This window comes from Trachypithecus francoisi, unplaced genomic scaffold (genome assembly GCF_009764315.1).
Source record: "Trachypithecus francoisi isolate TF-2019V2 unplaced genomic scaffold, Tfra_2.0 Lachesis_group4, whole genome shotgun sequence".
Lineage (NCBI taxonomy): Eukaryota > Metazoa > Chordata > Mammalia > Primates > Cercopithecidae > Trachypithecus > Trachypithecus francoisi.
Window position 1 is genome coordinate 47,929,063 of NW_022681469.1, and position 19,522 is coordinate 47,948,584.

The following is a 19,522-nucleotide window of genomic DNA, read 5'->3' on the forward strand; positions in this document are numbered from 1 at the left end:
TTCCACAGAATCAAAGGGAAGGGTGTGCATAAATGCATGATGTTTGCAAGTTGAAGGAGTCCTTACCAAAAAATCAGGAAGCCTTTGTGAATTTCCGTATCCTAGTTGTTTCCTGGTTGTATTTTCTCTCTACATCAGTTGTACTAGAGCATGACCTTCAAATTCATTTGATTTTACATATTGCTGACTTAAAATTGAATACATCAGTTTTAACCTCTCTTCTCTTAGTATCCAGATGCTTAACAGTTTACCAACAGAAAGTCACAATTATCTCCATGAAAGAAGCAATTTCATAGGGCGTAGCTTCATCACTGTATCAGTGTTGACTTCTTTATTGGGTATCTTTGCCAAAAAATGACTAACTTTATGCCTTACATAATTACATTTCTCCTCCTTTATTATTTTTGACTGGTTTTCCTCTTTCTTATTTCTTTTTTTGTGTATGTGCCATTTTGGTCTTTCCTGGGAATTTTCAAGTGAGAGCTACTAACTCAGACAAGACTAAAGATAAAGAATTTGAAACTGGTATTCATGTTCTAAAGAGTACTAAGTGTCTGTTTATAAAATATTATTTACTTATAATGTGAAAGGAACAAGATAGTCCTGAAAAAAATTTTTAATTGCTTTCTATAGATTACTTACCAAGATCTACTTCCATTGGAACCAAAATTGTTGTAATTTATCAGCTTCTCTTTTTTAACCTTGTATTAGTCCAGATGTATCCAAATGTTTCCTGATTTTTCACATGCTCAGGCTCTGTTTACCAAACTAGGTTATTGGTACCAAGGGCTGCTAGAAAGATCCATGGAGGATGACAGCTGGATTATGTGTGGTCATCTGCTTGTTTCTGGTGATCTTGTCACAGGTCCCTCTGGGGAGGAACTATGGCTTGGTCAATCTGGTGTCTTAACATAGTGTTTAGCACAAAGTTGGCACTTAATGTTGAAAGAATGAAAATGCAAACTCCACATGGAGAAAGGACCGTGCTGGCCTTGTTCTATTTCACGTATGTATCTCTTAGCACAATTCCATGGTGCATGGTAGGTATGCATATACTGACCGATTCAGGCATTGTATGTCAGATTTGCTTGGATCCCCACTCTTGTGTTCTCTGATATTCATAGTTTGATGATTTCCTCTTTATAAATAAAATCTTGATTTTGTGTAGGCTTATTATGATGATTGAAAGGTTACATTTTACATAAGATACTGCTTTATAACTTATTATTTTCCTCTTACCTTCAAACCTCCCACACAACTTTTAAATAGTTTTTATAATTAGGATGATTTGTGGTGGATTTATCCACCTGGTTGCCATGGATGAGTGATTGGTGACTTTGTACAAGCTAAAATATAAGCAGACTTAAGAACAATTTTAGATGAATTAATGCATGATCAAGCCACAAGTTGTTATGGGAAGGAGATAAATTTACAGTGTGGGTTGTTACGTGGTTGAGGTCAGCATCACCAAGAAACTCTCACTTGTAAGTGCTGTATGCCAGGTGCCAAATATGATTTCACTTGATTCTGAAAGCTTATTTAAAAAATATTCTCAGTTTAAGTACTTTAGCAATGAACCTGGTGTACTTACAACTTTAAGCAATAATTTTCTTAGGAGCAGTGTTTTGAACCTCAATGACTTCCATCGTTAGAAGAAGAATGAGGTAACTGATAAAGATTATTCCCTTTTTGCCAGGGATGATTTTAGTACCTCATTGTTATTGCTTAGATGAAATTTTTCTCAGAGGAAGTCAGGGCTAGGTACTTATTAGGGTGGTGGTTTTAAACATTTAAAGTGTGTACAAAAGACCAGATCATCTGAATGATTCTTTGGCAATTTACATAGACAAGGAGATGCATTAACTTTGCCACTATGTGAATGCCATAAAACTTTAAGAAAATTATTGGATATGACAACATAGAAATGTTGTGTTCATTTCTTCATGTATGTATGGCTTCTTTAGTATTTACATGATAGAAGCTTTTAACAGTGTTTTATTATTATGAAATATAGGTGCCCCTCCCAATTCAGATAAGACAGGACTGAGTTGAGCCTTTTCTCTTCAGCCTCTGAAAATAGCAACCACTTGTACCTTGTTTCCAGGGTAGCCTTTATTGCCCTTGCTTCCTTGGCTTGGAGCAGGATCAGCACACTATCAGACTGACACATCTCCCACATGTTCCTTTATAATCTCTCAGAAAAACACTTGCCCTGACTTTGTTGGGCAGGGGATGGTAGCAGTGCTCTGGTCAGCAGTCGAGTTGTGGAAATGAGAAGTGAAAGAGCAACGGTGTTCAGGTCTTTGTCTATATTTAAAATGTTCTTTTACATGATTTGCACTGGTTTCAGCTCCCTCACCGTTGTGTCTTTTAACCAGTTGTTTAATAAAATTAATTCTTTTTTATTTTCAACACTTAAAAAAGTCTCAAACCATAAAAGCAACTTACTTTTTCTTAGTCAATAATGATCTCAGTATTTTTTTTAGTATCTGCTAAAGTTCTTAAGAAACGGTTAAAAACAATAAAAAATTATAGAAATAAAGCATTCTGGCTTAGAAAGAACCTTAGGTATTACATCTAACCCTTCCCCCCCCTCGCTTTTTTTGGAGACAGGGTCTTGTTTGGTCACCTAGGCTGTAGTGTGGTGGCACAGTCATAGCTCACTGCAGCCTCAAACTCCTTAGCTCAAGCAGTCCTTCTACCTCAGCCTCCCAAGTAGATAGGACTACAGGTGTATGCTATTATGCCTGGCTAATTTTTAAATTTTTAGCAGAGATAGGAATCTTGCTGTGTTGCCCAGGCTGGCCTCGAACTCCTCACTTGAGTTCTTGCTTGGCCTCCCAAATAAGCCCCTTCTTGTTACACATGAGGAAACAGGCACAGAAGTGACTTGTTCAAAGTCATGGAGCTGGTTATAGACAGACACAGATTATCCACCTCAGGTCTCCTGAGTCTCATTACCATGCTCCTTTTTGGGTACCAGTGACTAAATGGAGTAGAGGTAATGTAGGAGAACATTACTGGAAAAGAAGAGGAGGCTCAAAATTCAGGGACTGTGAATTTCATGCAACTTTTATTAATGTTTCCCCCTTAATTTACATTTTAATCATGCATACTACCTTATCACTAAGATAGCTGTGGCATCAGACTTGGAAGCATTCTGTTTCTATCCTGCAGGTATCCTCAGCTATTTTGTGAAGGTCCATGCATGCAGGGCATGATGAACAGCAAAGAGAAGACATGTTTCCATTCTGTGCCTCTTTAAATAAAAGTAGTGAACATTTGACAGAACTTTCCAGAAGTTTCCAGAAATATGACAGCCTGCATTGGCTGCATAAACAACATTATAGTCAGTTAAATATATTGATTGCTGCATAAACAGGAAATAATCTTGCTCAGTGTTGTTTGTACTACTAAGAGCAGCAGAGACTGGAGTGAGAGAGTGGTTTGTTCATTGTGATGGGATAGAGATTAACACTAGTGTTACCCCATATTATCTATATCAAAGTGACTTCCTAGGGCAGATACCATCTTTCTTTTTTAGAAACCAGCTAAAGTTCAAAGAAGAAAATAGTAATCGTCTCTATTCCCAGCATCTAGAATTAACCACTGTTAGCATTTTGATGCTGCTTTCTTCCCTCTTTTGGTATACTTTAATAACTACACAAGTAACATATGGGTGGTTATTAAACAATTAAAACAATATAAATAATATTCAATTTAAAATACTTTTATGTGCACTTATAAATGTATGTAGAAATGTATTGTTTATTGAAAGTTTTTGAATGGTACTATACTATATGCTTAGCCATCTTTATATCCTCTGTACTTATCATTGTTGCTTGATAGTAAATAAATGCTTACTGAGTTAAAAATTCACGTAATAAATTTTGTATATACTCTATCCAAACTGAACTTATTTTAGTTTCTTAAACAGCTACATTTTATTTTGCCCCTAGGCCTTCATATATGTTACTGCTTTTACCTGAAATGCCCAGGTCTTGCCTCAAATGCCATTTTTTCGGGGGTGGGGGTGTAGTGGGGCAGGCCTTCCTTGATTATTTTCTGATGAATAAGACAGCCTTGCTTCATGCTGTCGTGCTTCAGGGCTATCGTCCCTTTTTTTTTTTTTTTTTGAGACGGAGTCTCACTCTGTCGCCCAGGCTGGAGTGCAGGGGCCGGATCTCAGCTCACTGCAAGCTCCGCCTCCCGGGTTTACGCCATTCTTCTGCCTCAGCCTCCTGAGTAGCTGGGACTACAGGCGCCCGCCACCATGCCCTGCTAGTTTTTTTGTCTTTTTTAGTAGAGACAGGGTTTCACCGTGTTAGCCAGGATGGTCTCGATCTCCTGACCTCGTGATCCGCCTGTCTCGACCTCCCAGAGTGCTCGGATTACAGGCCTGAGCCACCGCGCCCGGCCTATCATCCCTTTTTAATGCTCATCCATTGGAAATAATTGTTGAAGGGCAGTCTTCCTTGGTATATTGTAACTCCTTGAGGACAGGGAGCACATCTGCTTGTTTGCCAAAAAAAAGTTTGAGGAATGGAATTATGAGCATAATTTTAGTATGAAGTATTCTGACATGTAATTCAAGAGAATGACAAAATAACAGTGCTTTGACAGGCTACCACAGCCCCTTGACACTTTCTTATCTCCTTCCTTCTCCCATCATTGCCCATCTATTTCCAGATCCTGTCAGTTTAACTTCCAAAATATATACTTAAATCTGCCCATTTTAGTCCGTCTCCACTATCATCCTACTCCAACTATCATCTCTTGCCCTGTACCACTAGAATAATCTGATTTCCCTATATCCATTTTTGTCCTATCCAGACTTTCAGATAGATGATCATTTCAAAATGCAGATAGGATCATTCACCTCAATTTTAGAACATTTCAGTTACTTCGCATTTGCTGCAATTCCTTACAGGGCCTGCGAGGTCTTAACTGCCCTGGCATTTACATTGCCTCCTCCCATTTATGTCCCACTGTACTCTTCCACTTCTTGTGTGCTTTATGTACACCAGCCTCCCTTCAGTTGTCCATCACAACATGACCACTCCTGTCACAGGGACTTTGCATGTGACGTGGCTGCTCTCTGGAATACCCTTGCCTACCCCACAGTTCTTTATCTAGACAACTCCTCCTCATTTTTGAGTTCAGCCTCTTCCTCAAAGACCTTTCCTGACCTCTCTCTATCTCTCTCATAGCACTTATTACAACTCTTATGTATGTTTATGTGATTTTCAGATTGACCCTTATCATTCCATAGTTGGTTGTAAAAACTCAATGAGATCAGGGACTGGGACTGGCCTTGCTCACTGTTTTATGGTTCCCTGGTGCCTAACACAGTGCTTGTGGAAGACCCTTAGTAAATACTAGTTGAAAGAATGAATGAGCCAAGTAGTAAGTGAGTGGGTAGATGAGTGGATGGATGATTGAACTGCCTTAGCAGGAACGAAGAGACAATCCACTGGAAGTCATTTTCTGATGGAACCAGGTGGAGGTTAGAATGTAGAATCTGGTAGTGGTGTTCATTTTCTGTACAATGTTTGTTCTGCAGATACTTAATCTAGTAAGGAGGTAAACCAAATGTAAGGAGACATTCAGGATGATATTTCTTTGCTAACTTTTCCCCTTTTCTCATTTTCAGAAGGTAATAAACTTGAGGAGTGAGTAAACATCTGACCTTTAAACACCCAAATATCAGTATTTTCCAGACTTGCTCTATTAAGGGAATCACTTGAAGTGTTTGATTTTGGAGGTCTGAGTGAGAGTGGGGATCTTCATTTTTAAGCATGTCAATCAAGGCAAGCTTGGGAAACACTACCCTGGAATTATTATCTGGCAGTTGTATATGACTTAAACATAAGTGTAGACCACCTAAAATAACTTTGAAGCTGTCAAACTGGTCAAAGAGGAATTGATTACTTACTGTTGAGCCATTTCCTTTCTCTTCTACATAGTAACTATTTTTTTCCCCTATGTACATGGGAGCATGTTATAAATTACTTATGGAGTCAGATATTTTATAATCTGAAATCTTTGGATGTATTTATTTATATTTTGGAAACATTAAAAAGAATAGATGTGGAGGTCATTCCATTTATACATTTATTGTAAGACTGATGTTTGTGTTGTTTAACCTGTGGTTAGAAGTGTTTTCAGAGAGACTGAGCTAATGAAATCTAATATTGAGGAAAATGTATCTTTTGCATCTTGAAGGTACTAATTTGATAAATATGTCAAAGTTACTCTTCTATATTAAGGCAGACAGTACATGATAAATGGGACCTTTGTAAAATAGTCCATTGGAAAAGTATATTAAATCTTTTGTAGAGATATATAAAAGGAGCTAGTAAAGGTCTTTTGATTCTAGGCAAAAGATGTCACTGAAGAGAAATTAGTTTTACTCAAGGGCTCATATTAAAGCTGGGTATGAATGAATGAAACATGTCAAGCAGGTTTACTTTTTTAGGAGTATAGTGGTTAAGACAGCTCACAGAAACAGTCAGTACCTTGGGCCAAACACATTTCTTGAGTACCAGATGTGTGAAATCATAAGCAATTTAACTTAAGATTATAGTTGTTAGATGAGTTTGAATGAAAACATGTTTTTAAATTGCTTATATTCTAAAGTTAGTCTGAGTTACATTTATTCTGATTAGGCATAAAAAGATTACTGGTTTGGGTGAATGTTATGTTATGTGCAATATTGTTGATAAAAGTATAAAAAGCAAGAGTACTGGTCTTAATTACTTACCTTGCATACATATAGCCCTTATTGATGTCAGTTACAGTAGGTAATTCAGAATTAGGCAATTTAGATTATCATTCATCTTTTTCCTGTGATATATTAAAGCTTTGGGAGGGAATTAGTGGTTGAGTATTTTTATTTTTATTTATTTTCTGAGTAAACAGATAACATTGTGAGTTTTGTTGTATACAACACAATGTTTTGAAGTACATGTACATTGTGGAATGGTTTAATCTAGCTAATTAATAAATGCATTATCTAACATTTATCATTTTTGTGGTAAGAGCATATAACATCCACTCTGTTTACATTTTTCAGGAATACAATATCTTATCATTAACTATACTCACCTGACTATACAACAGATGTCCTGAAATGTATTCCTTCTAAATGTAATTATATCTCCTTTGAGCAACATCTCCCCAACCTCTCCTCCCCACTAATTACCCCACCTTCTGGTAACTACCATTCTACTTTCTACTTTTATGAGTTTAACTTTTTTAGATTCTATATATGAGTGATCGTGCAATATTGTCTTTGTGTGCCTGGATTATTTTACTTAACTTAATGTCCTCCAGGTTTTTCCATGTTGTATCAGATGGCAGGATTTCATTCATCTTAAAGTTATCTCACATCTTAAAGTTCATTCATCCATTGATGGACACTTAGATTAATTCCATACCTTGGCTATTATGAGTAGTGCTGTGATAAACATGAGAGTGCAAATATCTCTTTTGTATACTGATTTCAGTTCCTTTGATATATTCCTAAGAATAGAATTGCAGAATCACGTGGTAGTTCTATTTTTAACTTTTTGAGGAACCTCCATACTCTTTTCTATAATGGCCATATTAATTTACATTCCCATAAAGAGTGTATAAGGGTTCCTTTTTCTCCACCTTTGCCAGCATTTGTTGTCTTTTGATAATGGCCATTCTAACTGGGGTGGAATGATATCCATGTGGTTTTGATTTGCATTTCCCTCATGACTGCACATTCTTTTCGTATACCTGTTGGCTATTTGTATGTCTTCTTTTGAGAAATTATTGTTAAGCTCTTTTGACCATTTTTTAATTGAGTTGTCTTTTTGCTATTGAGTTGTTCGAGTTCCTTATGCGTTTTTGGATATTAGCCTCTTGTCAGAAGTATAGTTTGCATATATTTTTTTCCATTCTGTAGGTTGTCTCTTTATTATGTTGATTGTTTGCTGCACAGAAACTTTTTAGCTTGATGTAATCCCCACTGTTTTGCTTTGGTTGCCTGTGCTTTTGAAGTCTTATCCAAAAAAGTCTTGCCAAGACTCCAGCTTGTGTGACAGAGTGAGACCCTGTCTGAAAACAACAACAACAATACCAACACTGCCACCACAAACAGTGCAAGTGATTTATCTCTGATTTAACAGTCCAAATGTAAGCAATGCAGGACAGTATGGTGCCTCCAAAGTGTTGCGGACCTAGGATCCTTCCAGTTTGTTGCTTTGTCATCTTTACTTGAAGCTTTTATCTAATAGTTTGAGATGGCCACCCCTACTCCAACCACGAAATTGTTACAGTTATAAAATGCAGAAGAAAAAGGAGGGCATCCTGCTTTTCAGGGTACAACCTAGAAGTATATCCTTTCTACTCATGCTGTTGATCAAATCTAGTGACATGGTCACACTTAGCTGCAAGGGAGGCTGGAAAACAGTCTTCAGTTGGGCAGCCACGTGTTCCACTGAAACTTTTATTGCTGTAGAAGAGAACAGATATCAGGGGTATAAGGAATAACTTCATCATAATAGTCAGCAACAGAAAAAATTTACTTTTGGAATGCTTATTTTTCTCTAACTTACTGTTTTGTGTGGAGAAATTTCCTACTGAAGTTAGCAAGTGGACTTGAGTCATGGAAAAGCGTTAACCTGAGTTCATGTATTTCGCTTTAGGACTTTAAGTAAGTCAGATTTATTCTGATGGTTACAGGAATGAGTGTGAAATATATTAAGAGACAAGATTGCCCTTTGGTAACTCTTACTTTTCATGTACTGTTTTTATGTCTTTGTTTTTCACCTTTCTTGAGACTAATTTCATAGTTGTTTTCTTTGTATTTTTAGGTATGGCACAGTCACAAGGGTGGGTGAAAAGATACATCAAGGCCTTTTGTAAAGGCTTTTTTGTGGCGGTGCCTGTGGCAGTGACTTTCTTGGATCGGGTCGCCTGTGTGGCAAGAGTAGAAGGAGCATCGATGCAGGTGAAAATGATATAACTTAATTCTTTAAAGCACATACTTCATTGTTTTTCAAGCACTAGAAATGAGAGTGCTAATTATTATTCCTATTCTGGGAACTGAAAGGTTATAAAAAGGCATTGAAATGAAATTTTACTTTACTGAATGTGTTCTTAAGGTCTTCTAATACAGTCACATTATAATCAGAGGAGAGGTTAATAAAAGTAACTATCAGTTCTCTGGGTCTGTAGTTTAAATTTTTCTGAGAATTTTAAATGGAGATTCTTAAGAAATTATACTAAATGACACTATTTTCTGTTAATATGGCTCTATTCGAATATCCTTTTAATGCCAAATTATTAGTGTAGTTGCAAGATGGGTTCGAGTCACAATCAGTTGCTCTGTTGTTATATAGGTATATGATTTCAGTTTGTAGAAATTTCTAGACCATTGATCCCAGATATTGTATTGTGTTCTTTAAGCATGTTGCTAATTGAAAAGATTAAGTGCAGTTTACAGTGGAAGAACTTTGGAGTGGAGATTTCCAAAAGTTTTATGCAAATAGTCTTCTGGAATAACTTGGAGAAAATTATGTTGTCCTAAAGTTGATGTCTAGAGCCTAGCGGTTTTATTAAGTTAATGCAGTTAGGCAGAATTTGCATTTTGTTATGGGATTTGGTTGCTTGTATTATCAATATGTATTAAGTTCATGCGTTGTGCTAAATAGTTATATAAAACAAATAACTAAAATGGATATATAACCTTCTAAAAAATCAAAATTATACAGAGAATAACCAGCTTAGTTTTTTTTTCTTTTTGTTTTAGTTAGAGCTAGTTAAGGGCATAGTTATCAGCTTTAAGGAGTTAGAATTAGTTTGCTTTGTTTATTATAATTATGGTGTTGAACTTCTCCCTGAGTTCTGGTAGTCAGTGAGATATAGAAGGTCAGGGAATCCTTTAGCTTCTTTGGGAAAAGCTACATTTTTAAAGCTGGACTGCCTTTATATTCTACTTTCATCATTTGAGCATGGTTAGGGCCTTCTCTTGGGCAGAAGATTCTGCTCTCAACCCTTGTCTTTCAGTTTCTCTCCATAGTGGGTCACCAGCCCAAAGCAAACTGGTCACTTACTTTGAATGCAAAAATATCTTAATGTAGGGGTACAGTAAACATAGAAAGGGAGATTTACAGGCATATGGCTCTAAATACACTTTAACACATTTAAGATAGAATGTATTTTATATTTGTTGCCTCTTTAATCTTGAATTCCTAGCAGCCTTGTCTTAGACCCAATCCTTAGGAAAATGTAGACATTCTTTGCTGAGCTTTGGAGTCAGAGTCTTCATTTCAGATTAAAACTACCTTCTTCACAGCCATCCACATTCCTTTTTGGTCCCAAGGATCCCTTTGAATCCATTCACAAGCATGTATCTTTTGGTAATAAATAATCCAGTTAAGAATGATTTTTTTTCCCCTAATTTTGTTACTGTTGTCTTGCTATACAACTATCACTGTTCTAAGAAGAACTTTTCCAGAACACAAAATCTCCTTACTTTGGATCCGATGATATTCCAGAGGATCATGTGGCAATCATAATATCCCAGTCTTCGTATTTCTAGCCCAATATATTCCTACGGAACATCTATGTTGATGGCTTGTGCTGAGAGCCAAAGCAGTTCATTGCATAATATGAGATACAAGTCTTGCTCACAAGACCCTGACTGTCTTCTGAAAGAACAAGACTTATCCCCAGTGAAGAAGGCAGTGAAGACAGTGTTAAATCATGTTATTTCTAAATGTCGGTTCATGGACTAAAGACAGGTTTGCATTAGATATATTTGAATTTGCAGAGGTATTAGAATTTCTTGCAGTATTCCTGGGCCCTACCCCTAAGAAGTCAAATTTATTATGTTAGAATTTGTTTGGTATATTGTGTATAGGTTCTTCGGCTACTGGTAATAGGAAAATAGCTTGGTATAAAAGGAATTTTTTGGAAGTCTTATTATATACACACAAGGAAGTCAGGAGTGAGGCAGTTGTCAGGGACAACTAGAGCCAGGACCTGAATGCTTTCGGAGTGCTCCGTCTTCTTTCTAAGTTTTCTGCATCTAGGCTTAGTTCCCTAAGACCAGCTTTCTTTGCATAGCAGGGTACATGGCTGCTGGCAGCTCGCATACCCAGTTTCTTCACCGCCTGAGAGAGATTGCCCCTACTGCCTTAATTTCAGTTTGAAATATCTTGGGGAAGGACTGTGATGTATTCAGCTTGGGTCACATGCCCTTTTCTATACAACTATACAGATCAACTTTGGCCACCAGGATGGGGAACCGTGATTGGTCCAGCTTTGAACAAGTATACACCCCAAGTCTGTGGCTAGGCCAAGTGATCTGTAAGAAAATGACAATATCTCTTTGAATCACATTGTTCTGTGGGAATTAGGGGGTGGAGTATAGGTGACATTTCCTAGAGGAAAGAGAATGCTATCTTCTGAATCAAAGTAGAATGGAATTCTAGGAAGAAAGGAAAACAGGTTTTTATAATTGGGTCTATATTTCATGAATTTAGACCAACTCTAGGTATAATAGATAATTTAATTTACAGTTTCACTAGATACCAGTAAATCATACTTTAAATTATTTAAGAGCAGAAATTACAATAATGAGATTTACAGATTAACTAATTCAACATATTTGAAGACATCTTTGCTACTATACAGCTTTGATCAACTAAACATGTTTATGACATGGGGTTCAACAGAATTTTTGACAATTGGGATAAATTCTTCTCTTTAAATTTCTCTAATGACTCAAGGACTGAAATAGTTGGCATAGTGTGGAGATCTCTGGAAGTCCCTGAGCATCCTACAAGGAACACAGCTGCTTTTCTTTACTCTGGGAAAAGCCACTCTTGAAGGTCACTCAGCAACTGGTAGACACATTATTTAAGAAATAGCCAAGGATTGAAAAATTAAATCTCATGAAAGGGACACGTAATACTAGTATTTTGGGTTTATTGAATACATACTATTATGGTAACACTGGAAATTCACTTTGAGTAACCAATTTTGCTGTAAAAATTGTTTTTCGATCTTTCAAAAATTCTGTTGGTGTGTGATTAGGGGAAGCATGTTTTTAAGATTCCCTCTATGAGAAATACTTATTTACTTATTAAACACTACTCAGTGGTTCTTTTTTCAGGTTAGGATTTTCAGTATTAATTTGCAATTCATTAAGTATTTGACTAGAAAGATAAGAGTGATCAAACATGGAAAGTATTAGCTAATTAAAGGCAAGCCACAAATGAAAATAAAGTTTCTAATGATGCATTGGTACAATTCAATGGAAAATAGGATTTAGTTTATAAAATATTTGGTTTCTAGAAAGCCATAGAGCTACATTCATTTCATTAGATGAGTTGTCCCTTTTGCAATGCTCGACACAATAAATGCTGGCACAAATTGGTGGTTAATGATTATTCATACTGACCTATTCCCCTCATGCACATGAATCACTTCTACTGGTTGCTGAAAGGTTACCTATGAAAGTAGATGTTCTTCCTTTTTTAAAAAAAGAAGCACCACATTACACGACATTAATTTAATTCAGGAAATGAAGACTGATATTGCATATAGTTGAAACTACAGAGGGAATTTATGTAGGTGGAATGTAATTATTCAGATTAGAACTTTAATCGCTTACAGAGGCTTTTAGAGTAAAAGGGTGCCCTAGGAATAGTTTAATGACCTCATGCCAAAGTTTTAGATTTTATTTGAGTGAGAATTCCTGCAGTGGGGTCACTGGTCCTGATAAAAAAAAGTATATGCTTTCCACATTTAAAACTAAGATTTAAGACTTTGAAAAGTAAGTAAAAGAAATAATTTTGTGTCATTATCTTATTTTTTTTGTCATTGATACATAATTTTTACATATTATACCATTTTCCTTTTTTCATTTGCATGGCCAGAGGGGAAAAATACTTGAACACACTACTACACAATCCTGTCTCTCTAGGTCAGACTTTGGAGGTATATGTATGCAGAATGTATTAGGAAATTACAGAATATGTAGGAAAATACAGTTTAATCAGCATTGAGGTTTTTGTTCATCAGTAACATACGTTTATGGGTTTGAAATTGTCTTGACTTTCAGCTACCTGTGATTATCTTGTTTCCTGTTGAGTTTGAAATTAAAAGTATCATCAAAAAGCAAGCAAAGAGACTCTCTCTTTCAATCTGTGTTTTTAAAAAAATTTTTTAACCTACAGCCGGCTTAATAATATTCAACAGTTATTATTGGTTGTAACTTATTTTGACACTCTGAGAAGCTGCATACAGACTCTCAAGAAAAGGGATATATTGTGATTTACATACCAGCATTTAAGATAGAATTATGGAGTTTTATGTTACCTGCTAAATTTGCACTTCCAAGATGCCGGGCACCAGCTGGCACACATTTCCTCCTGTGCTGACTCCTCTGTGTCATCACTCGCCTTGGTCTGCTGGCGCTGACGTCAAAGGAAGTCAGGATTTAATGTTGGAATGCTTTATTGGCTTACTTGTGTGCTTTCTGCCCAAATTACTCTTGGCTCAGAAATCTCACCTGATGTTTTTACCCCTTAGGATGAGTTATGAGTTTTTACATACTTCTGTAACCTGTCATTAATAGAGACTTTGTATTTATAGCAACAAAAGTGTGATCCTGAAACATTTGGCGAGTGATAAATTTGTAATGTCCCTTTGTGGATTTTTCTTCACTTGCCATGATAGAATAACTATGTGTTTCTGTTTTATATAGCCAGGGTTATATCTGTTATTTAAACACAAACTTTATTACACTTTTTAAAAAGTTGTTGTAAATTTAGATTTACACAAAAGTTGCAAGAGTAGTGCAGAGAACTCCTATGGGTTCTCTTCCCAGATATACCAGTTTTCAATATTTTAGTATATTTATTTTATTATATTTTTTCCCTCCCTCTTCTCTCTCTCTTCCTTCTCCTCCCTGTCCTCTTCCTTTCCCTCTGTGTTTATGCATGTATGAATACATACCCACAAAATGTCTCTTTTTTTTTTTTTTTTTTTTTGAGGCGGAGTCTTGCTCTGTCGCCGGGCTGGAGTGCAGTGGCCGGATCTCAGCTCACTGCAAGCTCCGCCTCCCGGGTTCACGCCATTCTCCTGCCTCAGCCTCCCGAGTAGCTGGGACTACAGACGCCCGCCACCTCGCCCGGCTAGTTTTTTGTATTTTTTTTTTAGTAGAGACGGGGTTTCACAGTGTTCGCCAGGATGGTCTCGATCTCCTGACCTCGTGATCCGCCCGTCTCGGCCTCCCAAAGTGCTGGGATTACAGGCTTGAGCCACCCCGCCCGGCCCAAAATGTCTTATTAAACCATCTGAGAGTAGGTTGCATACATCATGCCCCTTTAATTCTGAATACTCTTGTACATTCTTCCTGAGTCATGATGCTTGCTGATTGGTATATTAATGCTTTTCTTTAGCTTATTTTAAAATTTTATACTTTATTCATAGTAGTATAGAGCTTTAAATACATTAAGAAATGACTCAAGTTCTAAACTTTACATTTGAAACAACTGAGACTCAGACAGTTGAGGTACTTACTTTACGTAAGCTCACACAATCATTGAATTTTGGAACTCTGGCTTGGACCAACTGTGATAGTGCTGTCCCTTTTACTAAATAATAACTAATAACAGTTGTGCCTTGTCACTGTTATGATGCCTCTTTATACTATTCCTTCTCACAGTGATGTTTTATTCCATTTTATTTTGGTTTATGGAATGATGTACTTAGTAAGTTATTTAATTTTGGGATGATTCTGTAGTACATTTAGTACTTAAATATAGAAATTAAGCTTTATGTTATAATGGGGGATAAAAGCTTTTAAATTGTGCTGCTCAGGTTGATAGAAGATACTCTTCTCTTAGAAAGTCTAAAGATTATAAAGTTTATAAGAAGGGATTAGACTATCTGGAAATATAGCAGATGAGACATATTGAAATATTCCCAATGCAAAACTCGTAAAAAATTAAAAACAAAACATTAACAACTTTAAAAATGTATAACTAGCTTTCAGGGAAGCAAGGGAAATTCTCAGAGACCACAGTAAGGGGAAATACATTTCCAGGGCAGTAAGTATACATTAAAGTCAGTAGCTGTCATATGGATATTTGTCAATTCCTGGTCATTTAGAGCTTTTGGTTTCAGTGACCATATGGGGATCAGAAGACAAGGTCATAGGCTCATACAAGGCAGGAAATCGGAACAGATATTCTAAATAAAGCCAGGACCATGGAAGAGACACATCTTTAGGAAATGGATAGACTAAAACAAAAATCTGTTCTGTAAGAACAATTGTCTAGGCTCTGAGAGAGAAAGCCCTGATGTGGAATTGAGGTTTGAATTCACATTCACTGCACCTGAAAAATCCTAAACTGAGATATTAATTTCCAGTAGCTTGGGTTTAGAGCAGCCCCAGGCACCAAATTCCCTGGGCACATGCAGCTTGCAACCAGGCCTTATAGAATCCCAGGGATAAAGTTTGATGAACATTATATCCCAGTAAAAATATTGCATGAGAAAATGAGCTCTATAAGTGAGAGTCAGAAGCATATGTGAGCCGAACCAGACTTTAAAGACTTGAGAAATTGGAGCTATCAGATATTAAGTGTAGTTGAAACCAAGAGAGGAGAATGAAAATAGGAGAAAGCAGTAAGAGATAATCTAAAATGGTCCAGCAAAGTACTAATTTTATCACTTGTACTTTGATACATTGTTTTTTTGGGTGATGATGGCATTTATTGTGGTTATGTTAAAAACTTATCCTCATAGTATGAATATTATAAAATTGGCAGTGCAATACATAATAGCTGAGATGTACTTTAAAATAATATGACAAAAATAAAAGTGTAGTAGGGTTACAGATGAAACAAGATCGGCCATTAATTCATAATTGTTGGCTCTACGTGATGGATTACATGTTGGTTCATTATGCTAGTCCATCTACTTTTTTTTTATTTTTTATTTTTTTTGAGGCGGAGTCTCGCTCTGTCGCCCGGACTGGAGTGCAGTGGCCAGATCTCAGCTCACTGCAAGCTCCGCCTCCCGGGTTTACGCCATTCTCCTGCCTCAGCCTCCCGAGTAGCTGGGACTACAGGCGCCCGCCACCTCGCCTGGCTAGTTTTTGTATTTTTAGTAGAGACGGGCTTTCACTGTTTAGCCAGGATGGTCTCGATCTCCTGACCACACCCCCGTCTCTCGGCCTCCCCAAGTGCTGGGATTACAGGCTTGAGCCACCGCGCCCGGCCCATCTACTTTTTTTTTTTTTTTTTTTAATTTTTGTATTTTTTATTTTTTATTTTTTATTTTTTTATTATACTTTAAGTTCTAGGGTACATGTGCATAACGTTTATATCATGTATAACTCCCCAATGCAATCCCTCCCTCCTCCCCCCCTCCCCATGATAGGCCCCAGTGTGTGATGTTCCCCTTCCAGAGTCCAAGTGATCTCATTGTTCAGTTCCCACCTATGAGTGAGAACATGCGGTGTTTGGTTTCTCTTCTTGTGATAGTTTGCTAAGAATGATGGTTTCCAGCTGCATCCATGTCCCTACAAAGGACACAACTCATCCTTTTTTATGGCTGCATAGTATTCCATGGTGTATATGTGCCACATTTTCTTAATCCAGTCTGTCACAGATGGACATTTGGGTTGATTCCAAGTCTTTGCTATTGTGAATAGTGCCGCAATAAACATACGTGTGCATGTGTCTTTGTAGTAGAGTAATTTATAATCCTTTGGGTATATACCCAGTAGTGGGATGGCTGGGTCATATGGTACATCTAGTTCTAGATCCTTGAGGAATCGCCATACTGTTTTCCATAATGGTTGAACTAGTTTACAATCCCACCAACAGTGTAAAAGTGTTCCTATTTCTCCACATCCTCTCCAACACCTGTTGTTTCCTGACTTCTTAATGATTGCCATTCTAACTGGTGTGAGATGGTATCTCATTGTGGTTTTGATTTGCATTTCTCTGATGGCCAGTGATGATGAGCATTTTTTCATGTGTCTGTTGGCGGTATGGATGTCTTCTTTTGAGAAATGTCTGTTCATATCCTTTCCCCACTTTTGATGGGGTTGTTTGTTTTTTTCTTGTATATTTGTTTGAGTTCTTTGTAGATTCTGGATATTAGCCCTTTGTCAGATGAGTAGGTTGCAAAAATTTCTCCCATTCTGTAGGTTGCCTGTTCACTCTGATGGTAGTTTCTTTAGCTGTGCAAAAGCTCTTTAGTTTAATTAGATCCCATGTGTCAATTTTTGCTTTTGCTGCCGTTGCTTTTGTGTTTTAGACATGAAGTCCTTGCCCATGCCTATGTCCTGAATGGTACTACCTAGATTTTCTTCTAGGGTTTTTATGGTATTAGGTCTAACATTTAAGTCTCTAATCCATCTTGAATTATTTTCGTATAAGGGGTAAGGAAAGGATCCAGTTTCAGCTTTCTACTTATGGCTAGCCAATTTTCCCAGCACCATTTATTAAATAGGGAATCCTTTCCCCATTTCTTGTTTCTCTCAGGTTTGTCAAAGATCAGATGGCTGTAGATGTGTGGTATTATTTCTGAGGACTCTGTTCTGTTCCATTGGTCTATATCTCTGTTGTGGTACCAGTACCATGCTGTTTTGGTTACTGTAGCCTTGTAGTATAGTTTGAAGTCAGGTAGCGTGACGCCTCCAGCTTTGTCCTTTTGACTTAGGATTGTCTTGGCAATGCGGGCTCTTTTTTGGTTCCATATGAACTTTAAAGCCGTTTTTTCCAATTCTGTGAAGAAAGTCATTGGTAGCTTGATGGGGATGGCATTGAATCTATAAATCACCTTGGGCAGTATGGCCATTTTCACGATATTGATTCTTCCTATCCATGAGCATGGTATGTTCTTCCATTTGTTTGTGTCCTCTTTGATTTCACTGAGCAGTGGTTTGTAGTTCTCCTTGAAGAGGTCCTTTACTCCCTTGTAAGCTGGATTCCTAGGTATTTGATTCTCTTTGAAGCAATTGTGAATGGAAGTTCATTCCTGATTTGGCTCTCTGCTTGTCTGTTACTGGTGTATAAGAATGCTTGTGATTTTTGCACATTAATTTTGTATCCTGAGACTTTGCTGAAGTTGCTTATCAGCTTAAGGAGATTTTGGGCTGAGACGATGGGGTTTTCTAAATATACAATCATGTCATCTGCAAACAGGGACAATTTGACTTCTTCTTTTCCTAACTGGATACCCTTGATTTCTTTCTCTTGCCTGATTGCCCTAGCCAGAACTTCCAACACTATGTTGAATAGGAGTGGTGAGAGAGGGCATCCCTGTCTTGTGCCAGTTTTCAAAGGGAATTTTTCCAGTTTTTGCCCATTCAGTATGATATTAGCTGTGGGTTTGTCATAAATAGCTCTTATTATTTTGAGGTACATTCCATCAATACCGAATTTATTGAGCGTTTTTAGCATAAAGGGCTGTTGAATTTTGTCAAAAGCCTTTTCTGCATCTATTGAGATAATCATGTGGTTCTTGTCCTTGGTTCTGTTTATATGCTGGATTACGTTTATTGATTTGCGAATGTTGAACCAGCCTTGCATCCCAGGGATGAAGCCCACTTGATCATGGTGGATAAGCTTTTTGATGTGCTGCTGAATCCGGTTTGCCAGTATTTTATTGAGGATTTTTGCATCGATGTTCATCAGGGATATTGTCTAAAATTCTCTTTTTTTGTTGTGTCTCTGCCAGGCTTTGGTATCAGGATGATGTTGGCCTCATAAAAAGAGTTAGGGAGGATTCCCTCTTTTTCTATTGATTGGAATAGTTTCAGAAGGAATGGTACCAGCTCCTCCTTGTACCTCTGGTAGAATTCAGCTGTGAATCCATCTGGTCCTGGACTTTTTTTGGTGGGTAGGCTATTAATTGTTGCCTCAATTTCAGAGCCTGCTATTGGTCTATTCAGGATTCAACTTCTTCCTGGTTAGTCTTGGGAGAGTGTAAGTGTCCAGGAAATTATCCATTTCTTCTAGATTTTCTAGTTGATTTGCGTAGAGGCATTTATAGTATTCTCTGATGGTTGTTTGTATTTCTGTGGGGTCGGTGGTGATATCCCCTTTATCATTTTTTATTGCGTCTATTTGATTCCTCTCTCTTTTCTTCTTTATAGTCTAGCTAGCGGTCTGTCAATTTTGTTGATCTTTTCAAAAAACAACTCCTGGATTCATTGATTTTTTGGAGGGTTTTTTGTGTCTCTATCTCCTTCAGTTCTGCTCTGATCTTAGTTATTTCTTGCCTTCTGCTAGCTTTTGAATGTGTTTGCTCTTGCCTCTCTAGTTCTTTTAATTGTGATGTTAGAGTGTCATTTTAGATCTCTCCTGCTTTCTCTTGTGGGCATTTAGTGCTATAAATTTCCCTCTACACACTGCTTTAAATGTGTCCCAGAGATTCTGGTATGTTGTATCTTTGTTCTCATTGGTTTCAAAGAACATCTTTATTTCTGCTTTCATTTCGTTATTTCCCATGTAGT

General features: G+C 37.2%; 1 protein-coding gene across 12 annotated transcripts in view; it reads left to right on the forward strand.

Moving 5' to 3' along the window:
- Positions 1 to 19,522, forward strand: part of IMMP2L (inner mitochondrial membrane peptidase subunit 2) — a 926,645-nt gene that overhangs the window by 37,055 nt on the left and 870,068 nt on the right. For 10 of the 12 annotated variants that reach the window (XR_004433250.1, XM_033194421.1, XM_033194429.1 and 7 more), the window contains exon 3: positions 8,847 to 8,983. Coding sequence is in view for 11 of the 12 variants with exons in the window: in XM_033194421.1 (XP_033050312.1) it covers positions 8,849 to 8,983 (135 nt within the window). In the remaining variant the exon portion in view is untranslated. Of the gene's footprint in view, positions 1 to 7,075; positions 7,216 to 8,846; positions 8,984 to 19,522 lie in introns of all 12 variants that reach the window. The other 2 variants (XM_033194426.1, XM_033194425.1) reach the window with 1 other exon arrangement.